The sequence below is a fragment of the Notothenia rossii genome (genome assembly GCF_949606895.1).
Source record: "Notothenia rossii genome assembly, chromosome: 2".
NCBI classification, from domain to species: Eukaryota; Metazoa; Chordata; class Actinopteri; order Perciformes; family Nototheniidae; genus Notothenia; species Notothenia rossii.
In genome coordinates this window covers 7,095,886-7,113,498 of record NC_136904.1, presented here as the reverse complement: position 1 = coordinate 7,113,498, position 17,613 = coordinate 7,095,886, and the positions used below count along the sequence as shown (strand labels likewise).

At 41.7% G+C, this 17,613-nt stretch overlaps 3 protein-coding genes across 3 annotated transcripts in view; all 3 read right to left on the bottom strand.

Moving 5' to 3' along the window:
* The window catches only part of wtip (WT1 interacting protein), a 38,893-nt gene extending 34,410 nt beyond the window's left edge, over positions 1 to 4,483 (bottom strand). The window contains exons 1-2 of the mRNA XM_079663775.1: positions 2,842 to 4,483; positions 1,535 to 2,018 (exon numbers count right to left, since the gene is read on the bottom strand). Coding sequence (XP_079519901.1) covers positions 1,535 to 2,018; positions 2,842 to 3,846 — 1,489 coding nt within the window. The 5' untranslated portion in view covers positions 3,847 to 4,483. The remainder of the gene's footprint in view (positions 1 to 1,534; positions 2,019 to 2,841) is intronic.
* Positions 4,484 to 5,195: 712 nt separating this feature from the next.
* On the bottom strand, positions 5,196 to 9,693 carry sdr42e1 (short chain dehydrogenase/reductase family 42E, member 1). Its single transcript, XM_079664630.1, has 3 exons — positions 7,363 to 9,693; positions 6,882 to 6,958; positions 5,196 to 6,588 (listed from the first exon to the last, which is right to left on the bottom strand). Exons 2-3 carry the CDS (start codon positions 6,941 to 6,943, stop codon positions 5,490 to 5,492), a joined length of 1,161 nt encoding a protein of 386 aa, XP_079520756.1. The 5' UTR covers positions 6,944 to 6,958; positions 7,363 to 9,693; the 3' UTR covers positions 5,196 to 5,489.
* A 1,200-nt stretch (positions 9,694 to 10,893) lies between these two features.
* On the bottom strand, positions 10,894 to 16,761 carry LOC307029051 (fatty acyl-CoA hydrolase precursor, medium chain-like). Its single transcript, XM_079664629.1, has 13 exons — positions 16,451 to 16,761; positions 13,889 to 14,081; positions 13,662 to 13,803; positions 13,278 to 13,411; positions 12,992 to 13,145; positions 12,794 to 12,898; positions 12,603 to 12,701; positions 12,335 to 12,478; positions 12,151 to 12,228; positions 11,915 to 12,062; positions 11,667 to 11,816; positions 11,514 to 11,586; positions 10,894 to 11,432 (listed from the first exon to the last, which is right to left on the bottom strand). Exons 1-13 carry the CDS (start codon positions 16,524 to 16,526, stop codon positions 11,246 to 11,248), a joined length of 1,683 nt encoding a protein of 560 aa, XP_079520755.1. The 5' UTR covers positions 16,527 to 16,761; the 3' UTR covers positions 10,894 to 11,245.
* Positions 16,762 to 17,613: the final 852 nt, after the last annotated feature.

Genomic DNA, 17,613 nt, shown 5'->3' with positions numbered 1-17,613 from the left:
AAGAAGAGGGGGGGAGAGGGAGGGGAGGATGGGGATTTAGGGGTGGGCCTCCCCTCAATTGCAGGCCTGTATCGGGCCAGCTGTTGATTCACAGCTCCGTCTGCACCACAACAAACACAAGGGCCACACAAGGGCCGTCCCGGGCAGAGTGCGACAAAAAAAAAACGGCAAGAAAAATAAAAAAAAGAAGCCTGGCAGTCAATTTCTCCACTGTCGCTACGGAAACAGAGCTGTCTCTATTGGGACTGAGGAGCGTCTGACTACATTCTTCTCTATCTCCCTCCTTTATGCTTTCTCCATTATCTCCCCGCTCATCCCCCCGGCTTCTTCTTCCTCGTTTCTTCCTCCCGCTCTCACCTGCTCTTCTGGAACAAATCAACAGCTGTCTGACTCTGAGCAAGTGCACTGGCTGTAAAACAAGCCACTGTTCCCCAGGCTGCAGCCATTTGTCTGTCTGCTAATTCAAAAGGTGGGACAGCGACTTCCTCCGCAGGCCTTTCATGCTGCTGGCCAACCACATATATCTCACAGTGAAATGCACCACAATGCTCAATTCTAAGTCCAAAAGAAAAACCAAATCACTGACCACAATCTGTCCTGCAGCCTCCGGAGGATAAACACATTTACAACAAATGTGCACCACACTGCTGTGAATGACCCAAGGGTGTCCTGCAGAACAGAAGGTCCTTTCAGAGAGGTGCAAAGGATAGCTTTGCCAAGATATAAATGAGTGTTTGCCCCCGTAATGCCGCTCTCATCAGCCACAGAGGGACCCGTTAGCAGTAACGTTGCATTAGCAGGTTGCAAACAGACAAGAGGACAAACCAAGCTCTTTCTTCCTGCACAGAGAAACTAGACTATTTGTATTCTAATTCCAGTCACCTTGGCTATGAAACAAACAAAGGTAGTGTCTCACGCTACTAGTACAATCCTCAATTGTTGCCAAGGAGCATTCTTCCCATTCAGTGGAATTAAACGTGCTCTTATCACCTGGAAACCTAATTTTGGGACCTTGTTTGGGATTTGTAAACCTGCTCTACAAGACCAAAATCAGCAGGAGGGTTTCCTTTCAAAGCAACAATGCACGGGTCTGACAGGTATACATGTGCGTGTGCAGGAACAGAGGAGAAGAAGGAGTCAGAGCATCTGAGGAGAGACTTTGAGGCTGAGCGAAACACATTGGTATGACTAATGTGGAGCAAAGGAGTTCTTTGACATCAATCCGGTGCAACAGTTGATAATAAAAGCAACTTAGAATCTCAGTCAAATGACTACTTAGACACCCATTTCCATAAATCACCTCTTAGTTGATGCAAAACCGTATTCAATATGTACAATGCTCCGTACTACTCTTAACTCTCATGTGATCTAAGGGACACTTTCTGCACAAATTACAGTTTTGATAAGGATGTTATCAAGATAATTCATGTGAAAATCCCTTTAGTTTTTGATTTCCCAACAACACAGCTGTGTGTTTGCATCTTCCAATCATATCCACTTGCAAGTTTTGACCAAAGAAAATCAAAATACCTACCAAAATATTCCTTTTTCATGTGCATCTCTAACTCCTTCTCCAGCTCCAGGGTGAGGGCCTCCAGCCTCCGCTCCGCCTGGCTGGGTCCGCTCTCTCTGCTGGGGGTCACCTGGTAGGGCATCTTAAACCTCTGGCTGGAAGCTGTCTTTGTTGCCACTCCGTAACAAAACGATGACGGAGACCCCGCGATCATCTCCACTGTCCCTGCCTGCTGGGGGGCCTGCTGCTGGGGCTCCGGCACCGCAGAGAGCCCCTGCAGGTGGATCCGGTTCTGGATCCCGTTGGAGTCTCCATACTCCTGCAGCAGCGTGTCCTCGTGCAGACCGCTGCCCAGCATGGAGGACCTGGGGGAGGGCAGCTGCAGGTCTGGGTAGGTGCTCATAGACCCCCTGGAGCTACGGGAGCTCCTGGAGCTGTGGCTGGAGATGCTGGACCGGGGGCTCACCACGCAGTTTGCAGAAGTCCCGGGTCTGGCACTCCCATCCTATCAAAGATTCAAAGGCTTTATTGACATATGAACTGTAACTACACTGTAGTTATGGCAATGTCCCACGCTTCTCCAACAATAGAACATCAATATATCAAAGACATAACTTATAAATAGTGCAAGAAGAAACTGAGAAGAAATTAAATGTGCAAGATCACGTTGCAAGACCCATGTGCAAGTAGAGCAGGAGAAGTGAAATATATACAATATATCATGTCAAATAAAATACAATAAGCTAAATGTAGCAGAGAACTTCAGCCCACTTTCCAAGCCTCAAGGATCCTACTCAGGACATAAAGCCACCTGCCACCGTTCTGAATTTGTTTTTAATACAACGGATATTTTAATGTAACCAGCAGAAGAACAAAGCCCTCTGTACTTCTATTAAGACTGCAACTGAGTCATTTTGATATGCAATCTCCCTTTTTGTGTGCATTTATTGTAAGTTGTACTGTGTGAGTGTTGTTTTATGTTATTGCCAGTGCCTAAGACAAGTTTCCATTATATGTATTCTGAATCTGAACGTTGCAGATTCAATGTGGTCTATGTACATGTCAAAATAGAGTCAGATAAGCAAGGGCAGAATGTACAAATTCATACTTTAAAAAACAACAACAATACAAATAGTGCAAGGAAGAAACTGAGTAGAAATGAAATATAAATAAAGTTGCAAGACCAATGTGCAGGTAATGCAGAAGTGAAAAATATACATGTCAAATAAATTGTTGCACCGCACGTGACCAAGTAAATGTAGGACTCTATTTGCATGTAAAACAGAATCAGATAAACAAGAACAACATGTAAATTTAAAGTTAAATACCTGGCTGCAGATGCTCGACCGAGGGCTGGCCAGAGGGGCTCCGTGTAGAATCGCCCCCTCCAGGTCATGGTTGCCAGAGGGCCCGTACCGTGAGTCCGAGTAGCTGGACCGGGGGCTGGTGGTGAAGGAGTACTGGCTGGCCGTGCTGGACCGGGGGCTCGCGTGCCTCTGGTCGTAGCCCATGCTGATGCCACTGGTTCTGTTGCTGCTGGGTTTGCTGCAGCAGTCGCAGCTGTTGAGGCTGGCCCGCGGGCTGGAGTGTTTGCTGGTGTCGCTGGCGGTGCTTGCATAGCTGGATCTGGGGCTTTGCACACCCTCACAGTGCACTAAACTCGACCTGGGGCTGATGTACCTGTCCTGGCCCGGCACCACCAGACTAGTGCGCGGGCTGCTGAGGCTCGACCTCGGGCTCGCATGCTTGCTCTGCTCCTGGGAGGACAGGGACGATGCTAGGCTGGACCGGGGGCTGGTGGGGTTGTATCTCCCGTCGTGGCTGCTGGTGATGCAGACGCTGTTGCACCTGTTGGCGGGCACTGCAGCCGGTTTGTTGAGAGGCACGCCGTCGAAGGTGGACCCGGTGCTGTACCTGTGGCCCTGCACCTCCAGAGAGTACCTCCGGTGCCTCTCTGAAGCCCCGGTGTAGCACGGCAGAGCCACTTCGGATTTGGTGCAGCAGCCCTCGTCTGCGTAACCTGCGTCTCTCTGCGGGGCACAGAAATCCACCGGCACGGTCCGGCTGCAGTTGACCGGGCGCACCGGAGCCGCCGTGTACACTTTATTCCCAGTCGTGAAATTCTCCACGGTGTGATGCTGCTGGTGCAACACAGAGGTGCCATTCATTGGCTTACTTTTATGCTCTGCTACCGCCGGAGCAGAAAAGTCTAAATCAGGGTTAATCACCAAGTCTCTTCTCGCATACATCCCATCTTTATACGCATCATACAGGGAAAGATCCTCCATCAGTTTGCTGGCCCGGAGTCCCAGATCCTCCTGGTAGTGCTCCATGTTGTGAGAAACAAGTTGAGAGTGTGCTCCGCTCCGCAGACTAGCGAGCACCGCGGAGCACTAATTGCATTTCACATGGAAATCAAAACAAAACGCCGCGGTACAGCCGTCGCTCATTTACAAAGAAATAAACCTCCAACGCAGTCTAAAAACCTCCACCGTGTGCCGCATCGTCTTCCTGTGCTTTGCCCCCTTCGCCGAAGAAACAAACTCTTTCTCACAGTTTTCAGCCGACAGGGATACGTTTGTCAACTTCAGTTTTTGTTAAGTTGAAAGGTCTTTACAGTCAATGGCGCGCTGCGCGGAGGAATTTCCCCTTGTTGGTTTTTCCTCTAGTTTCGCTTACGATCCCTTTGCCTCAAATCAAAGTAGCCAGGATAATCGGATACGCCTTAAATATCCGTTGTATGTAAGTCTGAGCCCAGTAAGCGTGCGGAAATCTAAATAAAACAGCGTTTTACACAGGGGACTCGTTTGCGTAAAAGGAATGCGGGGATGAAGACAGGATGCGCTGCGCCTCTCTGGAATGTGGTTAATGCTGCAGAGAAACAATGATTGCGACCAACTCAGCAAGGGGCTGCCGGCTCTGAAAAGAGAATAGTTTAGAGAGAAGGGGACGTCTGCATTCATCCCAGGCAGACTCAAATACCGCTCAAAGCACGCCTCACCTGGTCCGACTCCTTTTACACCAGGAATAAGCTGCAGGGACTTTGTAATAAGGAGGGAAAGGCTATATATATCAAGTTTATCCACATTTTTTGAAGTGCAATGATATAAAGATTCTCAAATCACCCTAACTCGAGTGCATAAGATCCAGATGAATATAATGTGTAATTATCAAAGCTAAATCAGAATAATTTGTATTGCAAAGTAGGTTTGGGAAGATGCTTTGGTGTAGAATGTGCATGCAAAAACACAAAGACAACATTTGATTTAAAATGGTATAAAAACTATGATAAAAAGTAGTAGAGCTGTGCAGGAATGTGCGAAAATGTATAGGTATAGGTTTTTAAAGAATATTAAGATGTCTGCAACAAAACAAATAACACAAAGGACATATAGCAAAGGATTATTCTCTGTTTGTAATGGGCTGCATACAAATGTATTCAACTTTGAGTAGAACTAAACTGATTGCAAAGAGCAAGGATCATTCACAAAAGGAAACTACATAAAAAGCTGTGGAAAGAAATGTTTGTCCATGATAACAAATAGAGGTCATATTTAACTTTGTATTTGGTCAATTATTCCTGTGATATATATATATATATATATATATATATATATATCAGGATCCTAAAACACAGCTTACCTGTTTACATAACATTTAAAAACCACCATGAATGCAGGTATAGTTTTCAGAACATTCTTTTGTATTTTATTTATTACAGCTCCACAAAAGCAGCATCAAAAACATGTTTGTATTATTTCGAAGCTTATGGTAAAAAGAGGTAGTATTTCTAACAACAGCCATATAGGATGTTAAATTAAGACTTTAAGGTACAGAGACCATTTACTTATGTTCACATTTGTTGGCTGTATAAAAAGGTGTTTAAGTCTGAAACACCTGCCATGTACCGACTGATTATATAATCAAAAGTGTCCATGGATCTTAAGACGCCTGATTTTTTTTGTTTAGCTGCTTATCAACTGCCAACAAATGGAAGAAAAGACAGAGCCACAGCAACAAGGGCAGCACAAATCAGGAAGTCCAGTATGAATCGACCGAAGACGGAGCTTTGAGATTTCTTCCCATGGCCTCTGCTTCTGAACCATCGCACCACCTCATCCAGGTTGTACTCCTGGGGCTCATAACCGAGCTCCTCCTTGGCTTTGGCCATGCTGAAGTAATGTGTCACGCCGGTCTTATACACCTCTGTACGTGTCAACAGGGGCTGGAAGTTATAGACGGGCCCGATGAGGAGGTGAATCATCTCTGTGAGGAAGGCCACAAAGTAGATGAGAGAGACGGGAAGGCGCAGTTTGGGGAAAGGATACCCTAAACCCTCAACTAGAGGTCTGAAGAACTCAAAGTTGTTGACGGGCTTGCCATCTGAGATAAAGTAGGCCTGGCCAGAAGATCGGTGCTGCTTCTCTGAGGTCAGAGCCTCTGCTGCGAGCTCATGTGCAGACACCAGGTTGTCCACATGCACAAACTCCACCAAACTCGTAGGATCTCCGTACACAAACCTGAAGATCCCCTTCTCTATGTAGCCAACTACCCTGGGCAGGTGCCTCTGCTCGCCCGGCCCGTAGATCCCTGCAGGACGCAGAGCACAGCTTCTCAGCACCCCGGCACCTTCCTTCAGAGCTGTGCCGTTAGCTTTCAGCACTGCCATCTCCGCCATAGACTTGGTTCTGGAGTAGTGGTCGGGGTGGAGGTGCAGGGGAAGATAAGGGAGGCTTTCATCCCCGTTCTCTATCACTTGGCCTCCGAACACCACGTTAAAGGTGCTGGTGTAAACGAGCCGGGACACTCCGTGCTCAATGCAGGCCTGCAGGACGTTCTGTGTGCCCTGAACGTTCACAGCCTCGATCAGGTGCCGGTTCAGCTGCTCCCTGCCAGACATGCCATAGGAGGCCAGGTGGAATACACAGTCTGCACCAGCCATGGCCTTCTCAACTTGTGCATACTCACGAATATCTCCTTGAACAAACACAATGTCCTCTGGCAGCTCTTGCTTTGGAGAGATTGTGTCGAACAGGATGATTTTGGCTCCTTTTTTATGCAGGGAGCATGCCAGGCTGCAGGGGGAAACACATTATTTAATATGAACTTATCTATGCACAATAAGTCCATATTTAAAATCACAAGTGCACAAAATATGTCATAAATAAGAAGAAATTGCATGCATCTCTACTTGTTAAACCAACCACAGGTCTGTAACATTAGATTAAATCTAAAAAATAATAACTGATGCAATAGCGCCACCTTGTTGTGGTAAAGCAGTGTAACAGCACAGAGACACTGAAACCATTACTTTGTTTACTGACAGTGAATGCGAACTTTTTTTTTTAATAAAGAAAGTAGTTCTTACCGATAACCAAAATAGCCACATCCCCCAGTTATCAAAAACGTGTCTGTTCGTACATTTGTCATTGCAGGAGGAAGAATCTGTGTGTTTAAAACAGTTTGGATTATGCACAATTGAATAACAACAAAGTATACTTATATGTTTAGAAAGAACATATAAAAACAACATGGTTAAAGTAAAATATAATACAGTTACAAACAAAGAAACAACAAAATAAAAGCTGCAAAGTTGACGTTACTTAACCTGCAGTCTACAGGCTGGGTCAATGGACAATACTTGGATAATTGTGCATGTTATGTAATAAACTGAATGCATAAACGTTACCTGCCACATCTATTTTCAATAAGGGGTTATTCAAGATGCCATGCCTCAAACTGTTCTACAAACTAGCTTAAGTGTGCTACATGCTCGTACAGTAATTTAAATATAAACCCATGTTGTATTATAAACTAAATCAATTCACGTGTTTACTGTTGGTACCAACCTGATCATACGCTGAGTAGAAAAAGAGGTAAATGTGAGTTGAATATCACGTTTTTAAAACTCTACTACAAGCACCGGCGTGCACTTCCTTGGTCCGTGATGGGCTTATGTTACGTAATGTACGTAAATGACATCGAGCAGCTGCGTCAAGTTTACGTAAAGGCAGAACAATACCGGAAGTTTTCCTATGCATTCTTTGCGATTTCAGATCAAAAATATTCACAGCAAAAATGAATGATTATTAAATAATTTATATTTTATAATCGTACAATTAACATGTGATTAAATGTTTAGGATTTGGAATCTCTCATCGAATGCATTCTCAGTTCGGTGTCCGCCGATTGTGCTTTTATTTTGAAGGATGTAATCGGAAGTATTAATATAAATACATTAATGATGCTTTCTGCCAGCAACATAATAACTTCCTGTGTGCCAGTCGTGCCTTCAGAATAAAAGCAGAGACATTTAAAAAAACGTTTTAAATTAAATTGTAATGTAGTACAATTTTGTTTAACTAATATAACGAAACATCTTATTACTAATTGGTAATGAAAAGCCATAATAAACGTCATTACGTCTAGTCATTGGCACTACTAGTCATGGGCGTCACTTTGTTAGAAAAAGAGGTGACAATTTTCCAGATTTAACATCAGCATAGCAAAAGACAACCGATGTTCTCCTAACAATCTTTTTGCACTAATTGAATGTATAAAAAGAGTGTAATGCATGCAATATTCCAATAAAGTTTGAAAAAAAAAAAATATTGTAATTGTTGGGGAAATATTTTCCAAGGCCCATATCTTTGACCCAGTTTGTCAGTTTAAACTGTCCTGACTGAGCCCAGGCACCTGCAACCTTGGCTGCTGTGCTCTCAGTGTTTTGCCTCCCTCTTCGTGCCTGTTGGCATCAGCTGATAGAGGTGTTATGATTCTATCTTGTTATGCACAATGCTGATTATTCTCTCTGAACTAGCTAAATGGATGGGTCTGGGGTAGAGTTCTTCAGAATTGATTGTGGCATCTCAACCGTGTGGTCAACTCGTGGCCCTTGACATGTCTTGTGAATTCTCCGGCCGAAGCTCCAAATAAACCGTCAGTGTTTGCCATCAAAGCTCCAGCTCTCCATTGTGTCTCTTTGAGTCCTGACTCCCAATTGCTTCAGATGATTCCCCCACAGTAATACTGATTTAGGAAAAGTTTTTCCATTCTTCTAAACGATCAAATATATTTATAATGAAGGTTATAATAAATGAACAAAAGCATGTTTGTAATATGTAGTTATAACATTACAAAAGTCATATAAAAGTCTCGGGGAAAAAAACAGAAATCATTATATTAATAATTGTATTGTGTTCTTTGCACACGTATTTCAATGTGCTACTGTTTTGTGCTGTCTTCAAATGTATTTATCATGTCAGTGTGAAGTATAAGTGTAATAAAAAGTAAAAAATAAATTAACAATAATAATTAAAAAAAGACAAAAGATGTTCCTCCCCCTCCTGCATGATATACCAATGCATATATCTCTGGACCACTACTGTGTTTGAACTACAATGAACATCCAACTATTGGTCTTTTTGTGATGTGATTTGGATTGAATGTGTACCTTTATGCCCACAACGAGCACACAGGTATGGAGGATAGAACATGACATGAGTACAGAATATATAAATGCATAAATACAGGAATGAATAAATAAATAAATACAAGGATCAATAAATAAATATGGAAATAAATAAACGAAAGTATAAATACAAAAATAAAATCCGATCCGCACTGTGCATGTGCGAGATGGTCCGCCATATTGGACAACTCCATACGGCCACTCAAATAGGACATTCCATGGAATGCTCTTAACATCCCGATAGCAATGAATATTTTAAGTGCTTTGATAAAAAATCCATACAAAAATGTCATCTGTGGAAGTCGTAGTGCTGTAAAAAGTACGACCAATCATCTGAGCCGGCCCGGCTAAAATAACTGGATGGCCTACCTGCCTGTCAGCCTTCCATCTGTGCACAAACTTATCTCGTGCCCTCATTGGTCATGTGTTGGACGAGGGGCTCTGTAAGGAAGTGGCAGATTTTCTCCGGTCGTGTATTTTCAAATTCTAGCGATCTCGAGCTGGTTTCTCAAACTTACCCTACCTTTAAAGTAATGTTGTAAAATTACAACCGGGGGCCTTACAGGGTTATGGGCTATTGTTTATTGTTATTTACTTTAAGATGTTAACTTTTAACCTATCATTTAATTTAAAAACTCTTATTTAAATGATGTGTGTGTGTCTCTGTATTCCTGATGATACACTGAGAGAATGAGCTCATTGTGCTGCTGGTCACCATAAGCTAAACAGTCTGTATATTGCACTACATTTGTATAATGTAAGCTTCGTTGATACTTCGCCTGCGGGAATACGAAAAAAATAGTTAGATATACTGAATATTATTTGATCTATTCCACCACTTAATCCCAAATAATGTAGAGGTGTGTTGTAGGTGCCTTAAATAACCCCTTATTTTCTAGTGAGATGTATTTTTATGTTCATATAATAGTGATTCCAATACCACCCCAAAATGATCACTGGTTCTATCCTGGCCACCACACTGAAAATGTCCTGGCTCCGACATTGTACTGCCATGTCGTAAATACATGCTGCTCATGCTCTTTCTGCATGTCATAAACATACCTTACCTTATACATAAGCTGATCACAAATGAAACAATTATACAGTGTTGTGCTTTTATAAGGATGGTTTAAATCTTCTCTTACCTTTCAAATGTATTGCATTTGTTTTTTGTTTAAATGGCTGACGTGACGTTTGCCTGGCTTTATACCTGCAAAGCTATTCCTCCAGTTTTCCAATTCGTTTTGAACTTGATTCCAGACTAACTGAACACTATACAAACAGCTCAAAGTGCATCTCAAAGAACCAAGTAAGTGTTTGTGTGTCTCATTACGGCCTGAAGGTGTTGCTCAGTAGCTTTTTGACCCCAAGTGCACTTTTCTGGGCAGTATCGCGAAACATTTAAAACCACTGGCCAGCCCTTTTATATCAGACTGCAGCTTTACTAACATTTGCAAAAAGAAATTGTCTGCTAAAGCATCGTCTTAAAAAAAACTTAAATGTATTTAGTTTTATTAGTTTCCTCTCAATTGTTTTGCTATGTCTGAACACCCTCCGTGCCATTTGAATTGCCTTTGGAAAATGTGTTGCTTTGTACTATTTTCAATGCGATACACCTGATTTTGTCGAAAATGAATGGCCTATTGAACGGCTCACATGGGACTTCAGGGAGCTTTTCAGTTTGAGAGCTCTTCTCGGTAAAAAGATAATTAAAAAAACTTTTTTTTTTTTAAATGTTGTTGACTGTATTTCTTCTTTGGTCTCATGCTCACCTTTCATACCTGAGTGTTGGACATATCACACCGTGTGTGTGTCTTTTGTGTGTGTTTCTTGGTGCGAATTGAGAATAAAAACTGCATGACATATACAGTAAAGAGTGAGGGAAACAGACACATAAATTAGTACAATGTTTCACACTGCAGCTTCAGAAGATTTTTATTTGATATGGGAATCCAGATTATTAAGTGCATTTCACAGACTAGAAGTATCCCACTAATTAAGGAGGCATTTATTTTCAAGCTTCTAGATTTTAAAGAAGTTTTGCCTGAAACTATCTAAAATAAAAGGTTATTACCCAACATTAAACATTTTAGTTAAATTGTATAAATGTAATTAATAAGAGTACTTTTTATAAGCCACAGATGACCACACAAATGTTGATTGTATTAATGAATATTATGCTATGCCTTTTGACTGACTTTTTAACAATGGAATCACTGAATCAGAAAATGATGGAGAGGAGAAAAGTGGCGGAGATTGTTCTACAGCTCGTTGCGCTCCATCTTCTCTTTGTGTTGTCGGATCTTCTCTGGGAGAGTCTGAGTCAGGAAGACAAACCGCTTCTCCCTAAGGTGCTGGCCAGCTACCTGCTCCTTTAAATCAATTGACAAGTATTCTTCTCCTGTGCTGTACTTTGGCCAGTGGGCCAGCCCATCCCCATTAGGAGACCTTAACAGGCACACACAATCACAGTTATAAACAGCCTTATCTCCATGTGTGTATTATCTTGTAACAAAGGTTCATTCCTACCCTGTGCGAGCAAAGTTGCTCCAATAGCTCATCATTTTTCTGCTAAGCTGTTCCTCCTCCTCAGTGCATGGCTCTAACATTGGGATAATCTGTTAAAACACTTTGCAGATCTCTGGTGGTCTATTCAAATTGTGATTTATATATTTCACTTACCGGATAATGTGACATGGGTAGTTGTAAAGCAAAAACCGAGAACTGTAAAGATCTCATCTCCGTGGTCACTCCCAACAAAGCTTGGCCTTCTTGACTTAAGGATTTGTGGAGGATACTGGTACTCATACAGGTATACATCAGCACCTGCATCTATTAATAAAAGATTGGACATGAGATATTTTGTTTTTAAAAGTGTGTGGCAAGAAATATTTAACAATGGTTCCTCAAAATATTTGCATGATAAATACCTCTGTGGACACTAGCGGTCTTAATGACAGGAATGTTAAAAATCATATCCCCTAACAGCTCGGTGAACGCGTCTCTATTTTTCACACGATCTTCACCCGTTCCAATATATTCCTCTAACACTAACTCTCTAATGATTGCATCTTCGGGCTGGAAAAAAATGAACAAAACATCTGTCAAAGAAGTTTCAACATGATGTATATTGTAACATTGTAATGTCCAGAACAGTCTGCCTTACATTAGGGAAGAAGAGGTACAGAGGGTTCATCAAATGCTCCTTATCTATCCCCTCTGTCCAGTTTGGAGGAGCTAAATACTTAGGGAAGACAATTCACATTTTAGACAAGCACAGAGACAACACATGATCATGTTAAGCTCTTCAGTCACATACACATCAGTGCTAATTTAGCAATTGTACTTACATCAGCAAGCATCCAGCCCCCTTCATCACTATTAAAGCCAGTCATGAATGGTACGGTAAGAAGTTCATGTGTACGGAACAGCTCGTCCACTGTTTTTCTCAGGAAGTGTCCATCAATATTTAAAGAGATTCTCAAGGTTTGATCCTTAAGAAAAAAATGTGTAAAAGTAAAAGTTTATATAAATACTCATGGAAATCTAGCAGAATATTCCTATTAAAAAGAAATCCTACTAAAGAAATCGATATATTATTTGCATTCAATATCTCACCTCTCCCAAAGCCTCAATAGTTTTTATGTCGACGATTCTCATGCAATCAGCGATCTTCTGTGTGCTTTCGAGGCTACAGCCAGAGATATTTGCCACCATCTGAGGAGATATACACGTGGGATCCATCTTAACGACTTAGAAAAACAAATGTGTTGTGCACTGAAGAATGTTTACACACACTTATAATTAACCTGTGCTACTGCTAGAGGATCCTTTACAAAAACAATATCCATTCCAGCAGAGCCACTCTCAGCAATGGCATGGTGGAAGAGGCCATCAGACAACGGTGAGAGGAGCTGTCGATTCAAGCAACAAAGAAAATGTAAGGTTCTGATGACAGAAGTAACTTTGTCATTTTCTGTTGTATTCAACTGCAGATTGATACTTACCAGTAAAGATACGCTCACTCCGCCAGCTGACTCCCCAAATATTGTAACTAAATCTGGGTTTCCTCCAAAGTTGTGAATGTGCTGCTGGATCCACCTTAGAGCTTCTACCTGGTCCAGCATGCCAAAGTTCCCAGACATGTGCTCATCTCCAGTGCTGGAAAGGCATACAATTATATGGTTCACCGTCTAGTAAAAGTGACAATTTTTTCACATCAAATCCAAAGTAGTGAGATATTATTTTAGTATGGTAATTCTAATTCTTCTTATTGATTTGAGTGGTTTTAACCTGAGAAAGCCCAGAAGTCCCAAACGGTACTGGATCAGAACTACGACCATATCCTGGTAGGCAGCCAGGGCGGAGCCGTCAAACGTAGAAGCTGACCCCATAGCAAACCCTCCACCATGAATCCAGACCATGACCTGGTAAGGTAATGTAAGCCCTTAAACTTTTCAATAAGCATTGAAGGCACATTCTTACTTAGATTCTCAATAAACCACATTAACAAAGACTTTAATATGACTAGATAATAACACAGATTGTGACATCAATCCCTTTGGGGTATGGTTTTAAAAAACTTACATTGTCCCTCAGTATGGATTATTCAGAAGGAATCCTTATCCAAACCTGAACAAAGTAACTGAATATCACTCACGACATGGAGCAACTTACCGGAAGCTTGGCATCGGGAGTTCTGTCGGCAGGAGTGTAAATGTTGAGGTAAAGGCAGTCCTCTGAAATGTCTGGCAAATCCACGACCAGGCCTCCAAGTTTTTCCAACACATCTAAGGCGAACTTTTTATATTGAACACACCTGAAAAAGAAACATGATTTTCAGTGAGTATTGAATATCATTTTAAAGGAAGGTATGCAACACCTGTAGCATGTGGAGGCCTCACATGGGTGGCTGCTTGGTGGCATCTCTCACTCCTTCCCATCCCTCCACAGGCTGGGGGGCAGCCAGTCTCAGAGCGGGGCCCACAGGTGGCTTGGCAAATGGGATACCCAGGTAGGCATGGACCCCACTCTCCTGCCCCTTGACACTCAGAGTCTGACCTCTCAGGCTCCCCAGCTTTGTGTGGACTTCAGGTGCTGTGAGGACATTAGGACTGACTCAGAATCTAAATGTAATGCAATGTATCAGTGTAACTTACCTGGGAAAATAGCATGTGTTATAGCTAAGTAGCGCATATATTTCCCTCATGTAGGCAACATGTGTTCATTGGCTGGTTCTAGATTATGTTGGAACAAATAAATGGAAACGTTTTAGATAATAAACAACTTTGCAATTGATTTCAGCCATGTCAAACCCTATGGGTGGCGTCACCACGTCCATTTATATACAGTCTATGGTCGAGCACAGTTAAAGCTTACTTTAATCTTTGCCATGCTTTTGTATAAATAAATCAAAAATATAACTCACTTTGGCAACAATTAGTTGAATATCATCTTATCCTGCATTACATGAAGACAGAAAAAATATATATATATATTAACTCCAGCATGAACTCTTATCCTAATTTGCTGTTTGGCAGAGATGTTTCACCTTTGGACATAGGCACGATCGTCAGTGGCTGAAAGGTCAACTCGATTGAGGCGTAAGAAAATGCAAACAGGTAGCTTCCAGTCATAGAACTTTTAAGGCGAGACACCCCCAGGTGAATAGGGTAATTTTTTTAACTTCAAGATATCAGCTAGAAATGTCTCCAGTTAATTACTTACAATAAGGCAATAGTTTTTTTTTATTACAAGTTTTCTGAAATAGCATGTTTAACTAGAGAATGCAATTCCTGAAGAAATTACTAGTGGGAATGCTTTATGCTGAAAAGCTGATGTAATGTGTAAGAAGAAAGTGAAGAATTTAGATTGAAATGATACATGAACAAAAAAAAGAAAGTAAAAAGGCTTGGAAAAGCAGCAGAATCTTTGAACTGCAAACTTTTGAACTAACTTGATGGCGAATGCCATGCCAACGGCATTTGAGGACATCCCATAATACGCTTAGATGCGCTGATGGCTGCATCGTTACCAAACCTGTGAAGTTTTGGGCTGTTGGGCCGTATACAATGTTATATAATTCAGGCTAGGAATGATATATGAACAAACCCTTTTGTAAAAGCCTTCATAATATTGATAGGAATATAACTGGAAGGTTTGGTGTATGTATGTACGTACGTGCTACTGAAGTGGAAATCCCGGACTCAGAGTAGGAGACACGATGGAATTAAAAGAGCTCAGATCCTCGCTTATATAGAGGTCAGAACATGTCATAAGTATAAATGGATACAAGCATAAATAAATGTAGAAATACAAACATGAATAAATACAGGAATAAATACAGGAATAAATATGCTCCAGTGTTTTTGGGTGGATTCAGTTTGTGGGCTATGGCTCAGCTGAAAAGCAGTTGACTCATGACCGCAGGGTCCCTGGTTCAACGACTGAACAATACGACTTTTTTGTTGTTTATAAAATCTACAGCTAAATGAGATAATGTAGTTAATAAATATATTCTTTGATATGGTTTAGCCTTTCTCAGGCTACAACATGGTTAAGTTTATGAATATTATTAAGGAATACAAATCCCTCTTTGCAATGTTTACCAGCCTACTTAGGCTTTTCAATCACAATCGTTCCACTGGTATAAAAACAATATTGTTAACATGAAAATAGGATTTTATGTTTGTTGTTTAGAGTTATTCTAAGGCTTTACTCATTGGGAACTCGGTGTGAGATAGAGCACACTGTTGAGATGTAAAATCTGCCTGTTTTACACACTTTGACCAACAGGGGGTTTGTGTTCAAATGAAGCCCATGAAGAAGCCTCATGAGATGAACCCTTTTGCGAACCAATTGGCTGGAAAGCTTCAAAGCTTCATAAAGTTTCAGCTCGCCATCACCATGGCCATCACTAGTGGAAAGCTAACCAGGAAGTGTTTTAGCACACCACGTGACACATCTGAACGAATCACGTTGTCAGAAATTGACACCAGCCAATGAGATTTCGTTTCTTGGTTTAAGACCCCTTTGTACTTTCACGATTGGTTGCTGATACAAAGGAAATGACCATGGATCCGATGAGATTGTGCAGGAGAGATTGAGCTTTCCAACGATATCTCTGATGACATGGTGAAAAACAGCGGTCGCGGTACTTTATGTTACGTTAGAATGCTAACTTTTGGTGAATTTAGGAGAAATCTACAGACGCAAATAGACAACTATAGTCAAATAAACACTTAAATGTGTATTTTTTACGTTTTCCTTCCAAAAGCCTGAAAGAAAACATGTTATGCAATCAAAATAGCACAAAATCTCAAAGTTGACCAGTGCATGAAAAACGATGTTTTTGCCTGCCGTGTCTCGCCTTAAAAGACATTTAAAGAAAATCAACTACAACTCCACCTTGCAGCCAGATCTGCATAAACGTGTTGCCAAATAAATAAGCAATCTACTTCACTTACCATGTGGATCTGCAGCAACATAGAGGAATAACACAGACGTCAGAAAGAAGAAGGTTTGTTTTCCACGGAACGTCATGGTGGTGGTGTCTGCGGCTCACACTGCTTGGCTCTGCAAGCAGGAAGGACTGGAAATGTAACCTCCAAAGAACGAAGCTGTCTCAACTTTGACCATTGGAATCCTGCACTTAACCTATTACGTGCCACACAAGGCGTGACTCTGTCACTTTTATATCACATAGTGATGGAAATTATGGCTCTTTGAAGGGAGCCGGACCTTATGGCTCCGTTCCTTTCAAAGAGCCGTTCAAAAGAGACGTTTTTATTAAAGGGGGCGGGTTTACTAGGTTTATCTGCGAAATGATCACCAGGATAATGACCTAATGTCAATAATCTGCATTGTAAACATGACACAAGGTGGCGCCATATCCATGTCATTCATGTCAGTGAATGTACTACTTTGAATATGTGTTAAGTAAATAAAGTTGCCTTGCCTTGAATGAAATTCACGCAACTCTTAATATTAGATACTGTGTTTTTAAGTGGCGAAATGGAGATTATTTGTTGACCTTGCTTTAAAGGATAGTTTGCCTTTACAAATGGTGCGCTTTATCACTGCCTGCATGGTTTTGGTTGAAGTGCATCACTGCGTTTTCGCATTTGGCTCATTTTCCATCCGAAAAACACGTCGTCTACCGCTCCTGTACCACTTGTTATGACTTCTCTCTCTCTCTCGCGTATTCCGAGAGGCGAGGCCTCCGTTTATACGGTGAGATGCACGCGCATTCAGGTAGGCCCGCTATGGAAAGCCAAAAGTGCCATAATACGGGGGTGAAAAAACGCGCGAACATACGGGGAGGTCCGTTTTTTCGCGCGAAAAAACGCGCGAAAAAACGGGGAGGTCCGTTTTTTCAACGGGGAGGTCCGTTTTTTCGCGCGAAAAAACGGGCCAATATACGTGCGAATGTTCGCGCGGTTTTTTATATGATAATGAGCCCCTCCTTCTGATTTCCTTAGCCAATAAGTTAAAAGTGTCTGTAACCAATCAGTGAAGGGTAAAGCCAGACCAAAACAATCTGTAGATGAAAAGTTCCTGACATGGTGAGGCTGTGCTGTAAATTGTGCATTATTCCAGATTCAGGGGACTAAGTATTAATTTGCCTTTG

Excerpts from the sequence above, each read along its gene's own strand:
- sdr42e1 (XM_079664630.1), bottom strand. The coding sequence starts at position 6,943 with ATGACAAATGTACGAACAGACACGTTTTTGATAACTGGGGGATGTGGC. Across the intron at positions 6,589-6,881 it reads TGTGGCTATTTTGGTTATCG|CCTGGCATGCTCCCTGCATA; the intron begins GTAAGAACTACT and ends TTCCCCCTGCAG.
- LOC307029051 (XM_079664629.1), bottom strand. The coding sequence starts at position 16,526 with ATGACGTTCCGTGGAAAACAAACCTTCTTCTTTCTGACGTCTGTGTTA. Across the intron at positions 12,229-12,334 it reads GGGGCTGGATGCTTGCTGAT|TATTTAGCTCCTCCAAACTG; the intron begins GTAAGTACAATT and ends GTCTTCCCTAAG. Across the intron at positions 11,817-11,914 it reads GACCGCTAGTGTCCACAGAG|ATGCAGGTGCTGATGTATAC; the intron begins GTATTTATCATG and ends TTTTATTAATAG.